Source organism: Pezoporus wallicus, unplaced genomic scaffold, assembly GCF_028554395.1.
Source record: "Pezoporus wallicus isolate ANWC-B61680 ecotype Strahan unplaced genomic scaffold, APGP_CSIRO_Pwel_v1 contig_593, whole genome shotgun sequence".
Taxonomy (NCBI): domain Eukaryota; kingdom Metazoa; phylum Chordata; class Aves; order Psittaciformes; family Psittacidae; genus Pezoporus; species Pezoporus wallicus.
The window spans coordinates 1,011,882-1,027,135 of NW_026642342.1; the positions used below are offsets into that span (position 1 = coordinate 1,011,882).

Sequence of the window (15,254 nt, forward strand, 5' to 3'; positions counted from 1 at the left end):
AGCCCCTACTCTGTGCAAACAGGATGTTCAGGGCTTGGCCAAAGGATGCATGTGAGGCATTTGCAGCTTCTCTAGTGAGAAGTGTTGCCACTCTTTCAAGACTGAAATGCTTTCTAAATCACACAATGATTCATTGCTGTATCAAGCTCTTAGTTACTGTTCACTGTTACCTCTATCTGAGGTTCAGTGCAATACAGCTGGAAAATTGAGCTTTTAAAAGGTTTTTTCCTAAAGCACCTATACTTATCCTCCTCTCTTGGTCTGTGAACTGTGGAATAACAACTTTTCTGTTTTTCAGACATGCACTAGATATCCGTGAACACTATGAGAGGAAACTGGAACGAGCCAATAACTTATACATGGAGCTCAGTGCTATTATGCTGCAGCTGGAGGTCCGTGAGAAGGAGCTCATAAAGTATGTATTTCTAGGCCTAATGGCATGCCATGCATGTGGCAGTATGCATACAGGATCAAAAAACGAGTGCTTTACACCTAAACTGCACAGTGGTACTTGTAGATTTAGTGCCCCCGACAAGCTCACAGGGTAAGTGAAGAGCTGACAAGCAGAGAGAGGCCCCTTAAGAGGAGATTACTGCAGACCACTTAGTGCACATATCTTTACCCAGTGTCCACTGACTGGGAGAAAGGCACCTTTCCCTTGTGATGCTGGCATCCTTTGGCCCCTTTGTAAAGAAAAAAGCAGTGTTGTTTCAGGACTGTGTGCTAGGGCCCTGTTCCAATTGCCTGATCTCTGCAGAGAGTATTTAGAAAAGGATTGTACCCTTTCATGCTGCATGTTGTGTTGCACCCAGCCGTAGCTGAGAAACAGGCACACAGTGTGCTCGCAGTGGAGCTGTGCTTCTGCCCTGCAGGAGCTGCACTTGGATAAAGAGAGAATTGATCTGTTTTATGGGGTTTGGTTTTCTTCCCTGTGTTTCAGGAGGGAACAAGCAGTAGAAAAGAAATACCCTGGGACTTACAAACGCCACCCAGTTAGACCAATAATCCACCCCAATACGGTGGAGAAGCTGATGAAGAGGAAAGGGGTCTCCCATAAACCAGGCAGCCAGACTAAACGGTAAGAGCAACCTAGCCCTGTGCCGGGAACCAGCAGTAGATCCCCACTGAGATAAGCAGGCAGCTTACTTGCCTTTGAGTCTGATGACAACAAAGAACAGGCCAAAGGGATGTTCACTCTTGGGCATGATCTGATCCTCAGAACCACATCTGTTTAATTATCTGAAGGTAGAAGGAATGAATTCTGCCGTCCCTTCTACCTGGGCAGCTTTCTGGAGCTGTTTGGCCCATATAATTTTTTTGCAGATGATGTTGCTTTGACAGGAGGTGTCTAATGTATTGTCTCAAATTTCTAAGCGGGATAAGGAATTGTGGGAATAAACCAGTCCTCAGAGAGGATGGTTTCATTACTGAGGAATTAAACTGGGATGAGAGATTTGGGAATTCATGCTGTCTTCTTCAGCTGTGTCTCTTTTGCATGACTTTCAGTAAGTGATTTTTTTTTTTTTTTTTTTAATGGGAGCTTTCTATCTTATTCTTCTTTATTTTCTGGGATTTCCAGAAGTTAGAGAGTCCCGATTAACAGTAAATAATCACTCTGAAATAATAGCCACACATGCTTCTGAAATGAGCAGGCTGGTAACCATGAGCAGATTGGGATCCTACCATGCTGAGTGCATAGTAAAAGACGTGCCCTGCACCAAGGTCTTAGGAAGGAGCTATTTTGGGAACAGAACATCAAAATAAGAGTGGAAAAAGGAGAGTATGTGGCATATATTGGAAAAATCACCAAGAAAAAAGTGTAGAGCATAAGCTGAACAGAAAGGACATTGAGTGGAGAGAATTAAATAAACCTAAAATGCACAAGTCAAACAGCTGAATAAGAGGGTAGCCTGTAGATTTTAAAAAGTGGGGTGTGCTTATGGCTACAGCTGCCTCTTCATCCTGACTCCAAGCTGATGTCACGTCTGAGTGTGGTTTAATGAATAACTTCTGCTGACTGTCTCCCAGGCCAGATCTACTGAAGTCAGAGGGCATACCCAGCACAGAAGCAGCATCCAATGGCTCACCAGTCTCAGGAAGTCCCAAAATGTCCACGCTGAGTGGCAAAAGCCGCTACCGCAGTAAGCCACGTCACCGCCGAGGGAACAGCAAAGGCAGCTACAATGATTTTGCAGGGATCTTGAAAAACCAGCCAGTGCAAGACGATGCACCTCCTCCTCCACTTCATAATCCTTCTCATCACTCCAGCCTACCACAGCAACCTGGCCACAGCCATCCACATGGCCATCACTCACGGCTTCATGCCCATGGACAAGATATTGCCAATTGTGCAAACAACTTAAGGTACTTCGGCCCTGCAGCAGCGCTGCGGAGCCCTCTCAGTAACCATGCGCAAAGGCGGATGTCTGGTTCTAGCCCTGACCTCATCTCTGCTGCCATGGAAGCAGATTGCCGAAGGAACCTGGAGAGCAACGAAAGCAAAGCTGATCATTGGGAGTGTTGCAAAACGGATCCATATAATTCCTGTCTAGAGTGCAGGGAAGAGGACAGTGGTCAGGTGCAGATGTCATCTGTTGAAACAGGGATGAGCCATTCTCAATCACCAACATCCGTTTCCCTATATGAAAACGCTCAGTTCATTGAGAAGATGGATGAAGAGGGCTTTGACAGCTGTAAGTCAGCATCTGCCCTAGGTACTCCTCAGCACATGGCTTCCTCAGTGCTACCTTGCAAACCAAGACCCCTTCAGAAGGTAAGGACAAAACATAGTGATTTAGGAAATCCGAAGTTTGTTCCTCTTTTCCCTCTCCACCAAAAGGAGGTGTCTGGATATAGGATAGTAGCAAAGCCATGTTTCCCATGCACATAGCAGTAGAGTTATATGTACAACTTCATCTTAAAGAAATAATGCCTATCTGAACTTCACTTTGTGATCTGGACATACATTTAATGTCAGAAGTACTGTAGGCATATTGGAGCATACTGCTAATAATGAGGGCTGTCAAATGGGGTTTTGATAGGGCCTAGGTCTGTTACTTGCAATTTAGTGAGTTTTTTGTTTGATCTGAAACTTAGTCTACTGAATTTTTGTTGTTGCAACTGTCTCAAAATGTTTTCAAGCCTTTCTCAAAACAAAGGAGGGGATAACTGCATTGTTTTGGAGATGTTAAATATCCTGTAACAGTTTCATTGAGAATCTGTAGCACTGCTGTGTCTTGGAACAGGAATTCAACGTTTGCCATCATCTTGGGGACATGCCTTTTGCTGCACCTGCCAGAAACTATCTCCTTGACTGAAAGTCATAGTTCTTGTGTGTTTGTGAAGGTTTTGCAGGAGTTCGAAAAGATGTTACAGCACAGTTGCACAGAAACAGTTCATTCTTCCTGCTTCCATCCACCAGGTGGTGAGAGAAGTAGGAACCAGTCTGAGTGAGTTCAAAGAGTAGGAAAACTGGGTCTGGGTGTAAAACTGAAGGAAAAGGAGGATGAGACCAAGAGTGTGGTTTGCGTCATGAATGAAGGGAGGAGGACCTCACATTACAATGGGATGGGATGAAATAAGAGACTGATTCTGAATGAAGGGTTGGCAGGTTGGGTAGGCTAGGACAAGGCTGCAAAAACTATGAGTGCAGGAGGTGGATTTGGATGAGAAAAGGAGAATAAAGGGCTCTGATTGCTGAGGCAGAGAATGGAACAAAACTCAAGTTTTCCTAGATGGTGAAACACACCAGCAAAGGCTATGTCATCCCCCGTCCTGCTCCATGGTGGGCTCATGCAGAAGAGGGTTGACGTTGTAAAGCCGAGAGTGCTAGATAACCTCAGTAATTTATGTGGGTTTCAGAATGGTATTAACTACTTAATTTGCTTCTGTAAAAATCTGGAATGTTATGTACTCAATACCTGCTGAAGTACTCCAGTGTATTTCAAAGCCAGTCACTCCAAATTCAGAAATGGCAGCATGAAGACTGCTGGATTTCCTGGTGAGAAGATGCCTGAGCCAGTTTTCACTGATGTGCAGGTTATTTTCCTCTTGTTGCAGGCTGCTGACACTGTGACTTTGTCCTGGAGGACCAAAGGGCAACCATGTAGTTGCATGTTTGTTCTTTCACCAAAATGATACCATTCCTGTCTTTGTTTTCTGCCAGAGTGGTGATGACTCTTCAGAAGAGGAAGAGGGCGAAGTAGACAGTGAAGTGGAGTTCCCTCGTAGACAAAGGTAAAAGGTGAATTCACTCTAATCAGTCTCTGTTGGGACAAAATTCAGGAGGAGAACTGTCGTAGCACCAGGACTGAAACTGTAAGAGGTGCTGACAAAAGAATAGAATTGCGTTCAGTGTGTCCCGTCCACACTGTTTTTCCCCCATGTTCGCTCGCTGTTTTCAGCCTGTTCTGAGGTGGTATCTTCAGCACAGCCTTTCTTCTGCAGGCTTTTTATAGCACAGTTGGATCACACTTGATGACATTCAGCCTGTAATAATAAGCTGCTACATCTGTTTCACCAGATTCAGGCTTCCTGAATGTTGGGACCCTCTGTGGGCTCTTTCAAATGTTTATTAACTATTGCTGCAGTGGAGCAGACTCCAGCACCTTTGTCGTTGAATTCAAGTAGGATTGAAGAGCTAGGTGACAACAAGGGAGATCAAATTTGATGGTGTTGCTTGTAAAATAAGACTTGCAGGGGCATTCTTACTGAAGCCTATGTAATAGTGGGCTTTACAGTCCTGTGCTCAGGAAATAGATCATAGAATTGGTGCTGTGGCTTTATGAAAGCAGCTGCTTGAAGTGCAGAAGTGATACAGTGGGCAAACAGGTTAAAGGCTGTTAGGAAGAAAGCAGAGAAGAAAATAAAATTGTGTCTGCTGTTGCGTACATTCACAGCACATCATGCAGCTTGACTCCTGAATGCCAACTGCATTGCCCCAGCTCAAAGACCATGGTAAAACTTGAAAAGGTACTGAGAATGTCTGACAAGAATGGTTAGAGGTGGTTTCCATAGAAAAAAAGAGATTACGTCCATGAAAAATACTTGTCTAGCAGGAGGGGAGATGGTACTGGAGGTGCATGAAATTGTAATTTATGTGGAAAAAATGGACAAACAATGATACGTTTCGTGTTAGAGACATTTCATGAAGCAAATGGGGGCTTAAAATGAAAAAAAGAAAGTGCTTTCATATGTGGAGCTCTTTGTCTAGGTATGCTGTGGAAATCAAAACATAAACAAGAATAAGTGCTATATTTATGGAGTATAGATCCATCAGTGTCTATTGGCACTGCAGGTTTGATCTTCAGCTCAGAAGTTAGATTTGCTGAGTGATACAAACCAAGAAGATATGCCAGGAGAAAGCAGGCTCTGTCTGCATACTCTGTTTTGTCATACTTTACCCAGATTATGTCTTCCTGCCTAGGGTCAAAGACAACACTGAACTAGAGGAGCTTGCTCACTCATACAGTCCTTGCGTGATAATTGCCACTTCTGTGATTTAATAACTTGGAAGACAAATTGCCTTTCCTAAATTCAATGTGATGACCTGTTGTGGGTCTCCTGGCATGATCAGCCAACTGATAATTTGTGCTATTACTGTTCAATCCTGGTATGAAGCAATTTCCACATTCAGGTAACTGAGGACTTTCGAGTGCACATATCTAAATTCTAGCCTGGCTGTTGAGATCACTGTTTTTCCCAACTGAATTAGCTTGAAACCTAATACAGTTTAGGTTTGTATATTAAAGTACAGTCTTGCTTTAGGACAAAGGACTGTTAAAGAAGACTATGCTCCAGAGCAGATCAGCTAGTATGAACATGTAGCAGACAAGCCAGAATAGAAACATATGAATTTTAAAGATGTAGATATTGAACTACATCATTCAAACAGTGGTAGGTTTCCATAGCTTCAAGATAAGAAAGGCAGCCCAGCACTTTGCAGAGCTCTTGCTGCCAGCCTTGCAGATCAGTTCTGATGCAGCTGCAGGAGTGTTCTTAGAGTGGGAAGAGACTCTCAGAGAGTTGATGTGAAGCCTTCTATCCCCTGGAAATGGATAGAACCTTGTTTGCGCAAAGATGTTTTTGGAAGCATCAAGTCCTCAGCCCAGTGTGGAGAAGCAACCAGGCAGTATTGCATGTGCTGTGCCTGAGTGATGTCTTCTAGGGAGACGGGTATTGAGCAGCCCAGGCTGCCTGTTACAGCAGGGAAGCCCTGTTCATGTTGTGCTGAAGATGCCAGTTAAAAGTACAGGTGCAAAACTCTGCTCTGCATGTCATGCTTCAGAAAGGAGGACGAGAATTTTGCTGGGGAAACCTGTGTAGAATGTAGCAGCCACTCTGCATTCACTGCACTACTAATGCTGTGAGGGGTTTGATTGTGATATATGTTCCAAAAGAGGGCTGCTCTTGCTACATGTCAGAAACAGAGTTCCTGATATTTGAACTGTAAGGCTGTGCTGGCTCTCTAGCTCATTCTTACTCTGTTCAGTGAGAGCACGTGTGGAAACCTGCCCACTGAGAAGCTGTAACTGTTCTGGCTGGCAGTGTGCTCCTGGGGAAAAGCTCACCCAGGGCTGAACAGGCACCAGCAGTGAAGTCTGTCAAGACCAGGTATAACAGAATAGCCAAGCACAGCACCCGGGAAACTCTCTGCAGTCAGAGATACTGTGATACAAGCTGCATGCTGATCTACTCTCCTGGTTTGCAGACCTCACCGCTGCATCAGTAGCTGCCAGTCCTACTCAACCTTCAGCTCGGAGAACTTCTCTGTGTCAGATGGAGAGGAGGGGAACACAAGTGATCATTCAAACAGTCCAGATGAGGTGGCAGCCAAGCTGGAAGATGAGCTGGCTGAGAAGCTGGAGGACATGTTGTCCCAGACTCCAGAGATCCCCATTGAAATCTCTACCCAGTCTGATGGGCTTTCAGACAAAGAGTGTGCAGTGCGGAGAGTCAAGACTCAGATGTCTCTGGGCAAACTTTGTGCAGATGAACACAGCTGTGAGGTGAGTTGTAAGTTTAGGTCTCCCCTCTTCTTTCTGTTGAGTAAAAACCCCCATAAATGTTATGGAAATGAATCCAAAAGCCATAAATTTGGGTGACTGTCTAAGAAATGCTGTGGTAGATGTACTATAGCAAAGCAACTGCTTAAATAGGTCTTTCTTATAACTGGCCACATGAGTAGCTGGGGGAAAAAGTAGCACAAAGCAAGCTGTACATAATTTCCTGGTCAAGATGAGCATGATGCTGGGAGGCCATCAGGTTTGCAGTTGCATTAAGTGGAATAAAAATAGTACATAGATAATGAAATGGAATGGATATAAACTGTTTGCTTCAAGCTTACCCATTGGCAGTCTTGCTGGCGAAGCTAGAACGATTTTCATCCTTTTACTGTCTGCCAAGTATTTGGGAGGGGTAGGGCAGAGCCTGCTGTGCTATCTTCTCATAACTCCATGTGTCCTTGGTAATGCTCTGACCAGATACTTTTCTGCTGTACCCTTGTTGAGACAAGTGACCTTTGGCAGGGTGATTGTGCACTGTTGTTATCTCCTGTGTGCTGCTAATCTCTCTGCTGGTGGTGACCTTTGCCTGTCTGCTGTGACAGGTTGGGATGGTGTGGTTGATCTGCGGTGCAGGAATGTTGCTCAGGTCTCCACTTTTCCTTTTGCTTTGCAGAACCCAGCACAGTTTGGAGAATCAGACTGTGACTCTTCTGAAGGGGAGTGTTCTGATGCCACAGTCAGGACCAATAAGCCCTGCAGCTCTGCTACTTGGTAAAACAGATCTCCCCCAAAGCTTCCTGATACTGGCATTTTGATTTCCCTGAGATTCCACTTCATTCCCCTTCATCACACTTTACAGGAAGAGAAGATGCTTCTCCTTCCCACCCCAGGAGTGATTTGCAATAACCCGAATCTCTGGAAAATGTCCAAATGAAATTAATTCTCTTTGAGCATTTCAATCAAGAATGGCAGGGATGTATTTTATTGAATAATCTAGTTACTGTAACATGGATATTTATTTTTTTGACATTTTAACACTTTTTACTGTAAAGAGTGGATTGTATTTATAGACACACAGACTTATTGCAAAAAATTAAGTTCAGAAAGCAAGCACATTACAGAGAAACATCCTGGGAGTCCTGCCTGGACAGCTATGTGTACAGACGTGAGGGGCTTCTCTTGCTGCTTTCACAGGGGACCAGGCCTCATGGCCCTGAAGATTGGAGAACAGATCAAGAAAACTAAACCACTCAGTCTTACCAAATGAGGAAGCATAAAAAGACCTTACTATAGGGTAACCTGTGAACAAAGCGTATTCAGTATAACCAGCTGGGTCATTTTTAATCAGAAGGTTGGACGTGTTCCTGGAGAATATTGGTACCGAGGTGCTAACTTCCAGGATCTTCTGAGTTGATACATCCCCAGGAATGTAATAGTGGGTTTTATTTTAAAGATTTTTAGTTTCTTTTTTTAATCAGCATTTTGTTGTGAGACCCTGCAAATGTATTCTAACCTCGTCCTCTCGAGAATTGGTATAAGAGCACTTCTTAACATCGTCCTTGCTTCACTCTGGCAATGTCGATCTCCAGTTGAGCAGGGAAACCTCTTTCAGATGCAGTGTGCCATTTCCCAGTTTACTTCCTTTTCTTACCTCCTGTCTGTTTCAGTCAGTCAAAATAATCAATCAAATCAGTGTTGGAAAAGCAAGAACTTGCAAACCGTGGAAAGCACATTCTGCAGAGCCTGAGCACTCTTCTGGGGAGGAAACTGGAGATGCCTGTCCTGGACTTGGAGAAGCAGTCTCTCACCTACAACAGCATCAATAACCAGCAGAGAGCTGTGCGTTGAGGGGGAAGACTGGGAATCACTGGCCTAGGTTAAGAGCATCAGCCCTGCTCTGTCTCCTTATTCACTGTACATTCTTGAAAGCATTAACAGCTGCCTGCCCTTCATGTCAGGCTTTGTGCAAAACGGGTTGCACAGGGAATCTCCATGGTAGCTGTGTCACAGCTGTGTCTCAGGTGTACCCTGAGGCCTCTGTTTCTCCTTTAAGCTGACACTCTGCAGGTGAAAGTGAGAATAGTACTGCTATGTGACAGGCCGAGGCATTGGCAGATGAGAAAAATTTGTTTTCTGATAGAACTCATAGTGCCTTCCCTTCAAACACTACTCTTCTAAAACAATATTTAAAGAGAACAAAACGATAGAGCACGATTCCCCCCTACCCCTTTAGCTGATGTTGCCCTGCAAGAGCTTTCACTCTGCCCTTCCTAGCGTGCTGGGTGCTGCTCTGCAGACTGGCACACCAGCCTGAGCTGAACGGCAGGAATGGACCATGGACAGGTACTTTTGTTGCTTTGTTTGTTTACATTTTATGTTAAAATACTGGTTTGAATTTAACTGTGGTAATTTATAGCCTCATGGCAAAGTGAAGGAAAATGTCTTACTTATACAGAGAGCAGTATTGTATGAGTTTAAATTATCCCATATTTTTAAATTTTTGTAGCTGGACTACACACAGATCTTAAGTTATGATGTTATTTTATTATTTATTATCATTTCTGTAGATCAGAAGGTTTGCTTCACTGCTAGCACAATTGTAATCTGTTTGTGTGATGTTACCTTCTCCCTGGTAGCTGGGGGGGAATGGGAGCAGAGCTGGTCTCAGCAGCTGTCAGTAGTGGCTGCCTCTCGTGGTTTCTAAGGATGCTGTTACACTGGGCCAGAGAACCTGTCAAGGCTGTTCTGAGAGGTGGATGCAGTCAGCCTCATGGTACTCCTCGTGGTTAATGCTGCAATGTGCTTGTTTTGCTGGTAGAGTTGACAGCTCCTGATCTCATGGGGAATGGTGATCAGGGAGTGAGTGGCTTCTGAACTGGTCACAAAATGAACAAGATCCCTGGCAAGAGCACTCAAAAGGACAAGCAGAGAGGAGGGCAGTTGCTCTGGGCAGCAGGTACGAGATTGGGGTGGCCAGCAGTGGATCCACATGGTGGATTATCCGTGTCGGACCAAAGAGGTTGCTGGAGAGGGAGCAACCAGCTCATACCTGCGTGCAGCAGCAATACTCAGCTCTGGGTGGAAGCAGAATGCCATTGGGGAGTGAAGCTCTTTCCTGGCTTGTTTCTTGTTTCCTCACTCTTCTCATCCCTCATTTCTCCCCCAGATGTTCTCTGTTTATTGGCCAGCGGCAGGAGGAGGTGAAAGGCTTGCTGTCATGGTGTGTGTGTGATTTTGGTGTGGAATAGGCGGTGCAGATGGTCACTCAGGAGGCTAGAGGCCGGGGTGCAGGAATTTAGCAATGGAGAACTGTGTGCACTTAACATACGCACACAAAGAGACTGAACAATTGCATACAGAGGTTGAGAACTGCCATCAAATGTCCCCCACAGCAGAGGATGCCAGACCTTATGCCCCTGGAGACACTCTGCTGCTCAGATTTGACAGGCTTCTTGAGCTCCAGCAGGCAGGGCTATTCCCAGCCTGGGCAGCACTGGTGTCCTAGGGCAGCCTTACAGCCAAAGGAGAGCTGCCTCCAGCTCAGGCCTGTCAGAGTCTCTGTGCAGGGACTTGTCTGCAATGATTCAGTCCCTAACAAAGATCCCAGAGGGGTTTTGGTAGCTGTGGTCTCTGCTTAGCCCTCTTCCACCATATAATGAAATTCCTCTGGGCATGCAGAGAAACTTTGATGTGTGGGATTTTGGGACCTTTCTGGGCCAGGTGGTCCCAGATGTGTGCCGATTCCTCCCCATCCTTGCCTGGGGACACTGGCCCATTCTGCAGCCCAGAAAAGCAGAGCTGAACCCTTCAGGTTATCTGCTGCCACACTTAGCTCTAGTTTCTTTACATGCCCCAGTCATTGCATTGTTGCAGTCCAGTGTCGCTCATCCTAACTGCTGCCTACTATGCAGTGTCCCTTTGGGACTGCCACTAGGGCATCCCCCCCTTGCCTAAACACATAACACTGTACCCATGGCGATGTAATCCCAGGCTCCCGCTGCGCACATCCCATGCCCTTGGCTGTGTGCAGGCAGGAGTGGCTCAGCATTCCCCTGCATTCTTGGCAGTTTTTCAGGGGGTTATATAGGCATTTTCCTTAATGAAACCTCCCTAGATCTGCACATAGACATGATCTCCATGTTGCTGTATGGGCACTTCTGCTGCGGTTCCTCACATGTTCTCCCCTAGCAGGGTATGGGGCTGAGAGGTGTAAGTCAGCCTGCTTTCTCCTCTCAGCAACACTGTATTTGCAGGGCAGAAGTAAACTGTTGGTTCCTTTTTCAGCATCCTGACTACCCTGATCCAGTTCTCACGGCTGCTGACAGCTCCTGAACACTAGCCTAGATTTTCTCTCAGAGCTGAATGTTGCGTTCCCCACTGTCGTGTTCTAAGTAACCATTTCATCTTGGCCCTGTCCAGTAGTGTTCATCTCCCTCCTCCCTGCTCTGTGGATTCCTGATACAAACTTGATTTATTTTTTTTTTTTTGTATTGAACAGTGTACAGTGATGGAAACAAGAATGACTATCAAAGCAAACAATGCATGGAATAAAAAGCCAGTGTACTTCAATGCTTCTCAGGCTGGTTTGGTGATGTGGGAATGGTTTCTTGTGTACTTTGGGACAATGTCATGAAGCCTTTTAATAACTAATTGTTACGTATCTCTGAACACAGCTCAACTGGAACTACCAGGAGCTCCAAGTAGCAGGGAAGCCTTGGTTGGACACATGTAGCCTATCAGTGCACGAAAGCATTGGCTTTTGCTCTTGTCAAATGAGTAATTTTTTTTGCAATGTGAACTGGGGACTGAATCTGCAGCCATGACTTTTCATCCTGGGAACCTTGCTGTCCCACTCAGTTTCAGCCCTACTGGTGGGGATGAAGCATTCACTGTCTCATCTTCCTGAGTGCTCCCATCTGCCCTCTTCCATGCCAGAAAGTTTACTTTATCCTCTGAGTGGAGGGCAGACTCATGAAGAGTAGAGCAAGGAGGTGCAAATACCAAAACCCCAGAAGCAGAGTATCTAATAAGATAATATGACCTTCAGCAATGGAACAAAGACTTAACCTGCTTATTTGGAAACCTTCTAGTTACACAGGAACAAATGTGTAGGTTTCAAAGGTACTGCCAGCTGGGCACATCAAGCTCTTTATTTCTTCCCCCCGCCCTTAGACTTTGTGGGGAGTAGCAGCCACTGACAGAAACAATCTCCTGAGTTCTGACATATGAATGGTACGTACCAGCAGCTCACAGCTGGTCCCAAATCCTGAATGATTTTGCTGCAGGGTGCACTTAACATCTGAATGATAGAGGAACAGTCTTTTACAACTGTGCAAGCTCTCCTACAGAAGGTGCAGAAACATGATTACTTTCTTCTCAACTTGGTCCTTGTACTACTGTACCTAACTGCACAGAAGTGCATGGTTTCTCATTTCAGGCCAAAAATGCTGAACAAATATGGGTTTGGAGAGGACAGGGGGAGGAGGGAGCAGGGCCTGCCTAAAGCTGGGAAATGCTGCTGCAAACTAGCTGCTGTTGCAGCTTGACACAGCCCTATGTGCTGTGGCCTCCCAAGCGCCAAGGGATGAGGCTGGGCAGAAACCCAGCTGTCTGCTGCCACATCAGTCACACCAGTGAGACAAGCTGGGCTTATGGAGCTGGATTTGGAAGGAAGGATGGGAGCCCAGTGGAAGCCTGTCTTGACTTGGGAGGGAGACTGTGGTGCTTGGGCTCCCTCTGTTCAAGAGCTGGGAGGAACTAAGGGGTTCTGATTTGCCTTCCTCATGGGATGCTAATACTCCCTGTTTTTCATCCCCGTGCTGATACATTTGCAGGGGGTTGTCAATATCCTCAGGCACGCTGGAGGCACAGGCCAATTTAAACAAAACAGGCACATTAACCGAAGTATTCACAGAGCCCCTGTATAGTGCTCTCCGTGCAGATACATGCACAGTTAAAACATTAATTAAAAATAAAGATCCTTATACCTCCTCTTTGACAAGAAGAATGATTTAAAAACTGCAATTGTCCTTGGTCCACGCTGGCACAGAGCATGCAGAATATAGCCCCCGAGACAGAGAGCTGTTGTGAGGCCCCAACATCTGGGGCACCTGGGCCATCACAAGCTCTTTTTGCCGTTGAGTATCTGAGTGTGCTTGTTGTCATCCAGCTTCAAGCGCTTCTTGCTGTACTTCTTGATAAGGGTCCCTGGTATCAGTGCTGCCACAGCCATTGCGAGCAGTTTGAGCAATGTGTCCCAGGAGAAAATGGCATCCAAAGAGGTGATTTGTGACAGAATGGCTCCTGTCTGCACACAGATGAAATTATATGGGGTAAGACCTGAAAGAATCAGAGCAGAAAAAACCCTGTTAGCATCGCACCTACGTAAAATTATCTCAAGTACACCCTTGCCCAAGGCCAGACACAGGAGTCTGTGTTCATAATGGAAAGAATGGGGTTCTTTCTCCACTGGTATCTGTAAAATGCTCAAGACCTCCAAGTGTAAGGGCAGCACAAAGGCAAACAGTTCAACGGGGCAGAGTCCCAGCTATGACCCTGGTGCTCTGCCTTCCAGAGCCCAGTGTACTGCCCAAGGCTTGATGATGAGGAGACAGGCAGTGTCACACTACCCCCTCAGACAGTCTCCCCAGGCCTTACCAATGAGGACGGAGAAGAAGAACTGGGACACAGGGATGTTTAAAATGGGAGCTGAGAGATTCAGAAACCAGTTTGGTGTCATGGGGAACAGCCTCAGGAACAACAAGAAGAAAAATAAGCAGCTCCTGTTCTCTTCTACCTGCCAAGAGAAACGTTCCAAATTATTTCTGCCCTTCAGACACAAGTAATATCTGAATGGCAACAATACTAAAGTGAAGTTTTCTTCTAACATGCCATTACATCAGTCCAGAACTGATGAAAAGCATCAAATATATGTATGTATGTGTGCCTAATGGTAAGGCAGCCCCTTCCATTCAAGTGGTGAAAATGGGCTGTAACCTGCATGACATCAGGAAGTCAATGTCAGAACCACCTCGAGCTGTACAATGTAGCACAAAATGGGCAAGAGGCAGCTCTGGAGCACAGGGGCTTCCCAGCCAATCCATTTGATGTTACTTTTGATCCCTGGCAATGTTCAAGGCCAGGCTGGACGGGACTTGGAGCAGCCTGGTCTAGTGGAAGGTGTCCCTGCTGTGGCAGGGGATTGGAACTGGATGAGCTTTAAGATCCTTTCCAAACCAAACCAGTCTGGGACTTTCCATGCACCCTCTTTGCAATCAGGCTTGCTCCCAAGAAAGCAGTCTGCTCTTAGGTTGTGCCAGAGGTCTCTTACAGACCTGTGTGCTTTCATTGTTTCACAAAGTCAGCTCACAAGGCAGCCTCAACCAGGGGCTGCTCTGCATGTCTGCACAGCCAGCCCCGTTCTTACCTTTCCTTGCAGCAGAGCCACTTTGTCAGGAAAGTAGTAGACGATGAGCTGCTTCCCGAACGCGCCAGAGATCAGGTAGCAGAAGGTCGCTCCCACAGACGTTAGGGCTGAGCACAGCACCAGCCCGGTCCACGGCCCGAACAGCGCTCCAGCCAGGACGTTCTGCCGGGGCACAACAGACTGAGAGCCGGACGGGACAAACGCGTGTGCCCTCACACCCGCTGCCTTCAGGCGATAGCCCTGTTCCTCACCCAGCACCAGCTGCGGGCACAGGGCCCCTCTAAGAGGTTGGTACCGGCTCCCGCCCTGCAAGCACCCCTCGCCCCGCTCCCGTACCAGGAGGCTGGAGCCGGGGATGGCGAAGCTCTGCTTGTAGAGGTACGCGGCGCAAAACAAGGCCAGCGCCGCGCCCCGGTGCTGCCTCTCGTAGTCCCGCAGCGCCTCGGCCAACTCCCGCAGCTCCTCCAGGTCCGACGGGAACCGCAGTGGCCTGAAGGGGAAGGATGGGAAGGAAGAGCACGGGGAACGCCGGGGCGCAGACCCGCACCACCCCCGCCGTACCCACCTGCGCGCCTGCCCGGCGCTCAGCCGCGACGACAGCAGCCACAACCCGGCCGTGGCGGCCGCGAAGGCGAGCAGCAGCCCCGCCAGCCGCCGCCACATCCCGCGGTGCGGTGCGGTGCGGTGCGGTTCGGTGCGGCGCGGCCTCACACGCCGCGCAGGCGCGGAGCGGAGCGCGGCCGCCCCGAGGGACCCGCCTCCTCCCAGGGCACAAAGGCGGTCCCGAATCCCAGAAGCACGGCAGGACCTCATGTTTCTTATGT

General features: G+C 47.1%; 2 protein-coding genes across 6 annotated transcripts in view; one reads left to right on the forward strand and one right to left on the reverse strand.

The window, feature by feature from the left end:
• MAP3K13 (mitogen-activated protein kinase kinase kinase 13) overlaps positions 1–10,206 on the forward strand; it is a 78,453-nt gene extending 68,247 nt beyond the window's left edge. For 4 of the 5 annotated variants that reach the window (XM_057428955.1, XM_057428956.1, XM_057428957.1 and 1 more), the window contains 7 exons: positions 299–415; positions 941–1,078; positions 2,029–2,773; positions 4,166–4,236; positions 6,710–7,007; positions 7,678–7,775; positions 7,864–10,206. In XM_057428955.1, the coding sequence (XP_057284938.1) occupies positions 299–415; positions 941–1,078; positions 2,029–2,773; positions 4,166–4,236; positions 6,710–7,007; positions 7,678–7,775; positions 7,864–7,900 (1,504 nt within the window). In that variant the 3' untranslated portion in view covers positions 7,901–10,206. Of the gene's footprint in view, positions 1–298; positions 416–940; positions 1,079–2,028; positions 2,774–4,165; positions 4,237–6,709; positions 7,008–7,677 lie in introns of all 5 variants that reach the window. The other variant, XM_057428959.1, reaches the window with a different exon arrangement.
• A 2,699-nt stretch (positions 10,207–12,905) lies between these two features.
• Positions 12,906–15,144, reverse strand: TMEM41A (transmembrane protein 41A). Its single transcript, XM_057428960.1, has 5 exons — positions 14,996–15,144; positions 14,767–14,920; positions 14,431–14,592; positions 13,662–13,800; positions 12,906–13,343 (listed from the first exon to the last, which is right to left on the reverse strand). The coding sequence occupies exons 1-5, from the start codon at positions 15,091–15,093 to the stop codon at positions 13,123–13,125; spliced, it is 774 nt and encodes a 257-aa protein (XP_057284943.1). The 5' UTR covers positions 15,094–15,144; the 3' UTR covers positions 12,906–13,122.
• Between the last annotated feature and the right edge of the window lie 110 nt (positions 15,145–15,254).

Coding starts and splice junctions, on each gene's coding strand:
- TMEM41A (XM_057428960.1), bottom strand. CDS start 15,093: ATGTGGCGGCGGCTGGCGGGGCTGCTGCTCGCCTTCGCGGCCGCCACG. Junction 14,921..14,995: donor AGCGCCGGGCAGGCGCGCAG/GTGGGTACGGCG, acceptor CTTCCCCTTCAG/GCCACTGCGGTTCCCGTCGG. Junction 13,801..14,430: donor TGGCTCTGCTGCAAGGAAAG/GTAAGAACGGGG, acceptor TTCTCTTGGCAG/GTAGAAGAGAACAGGAGCTG.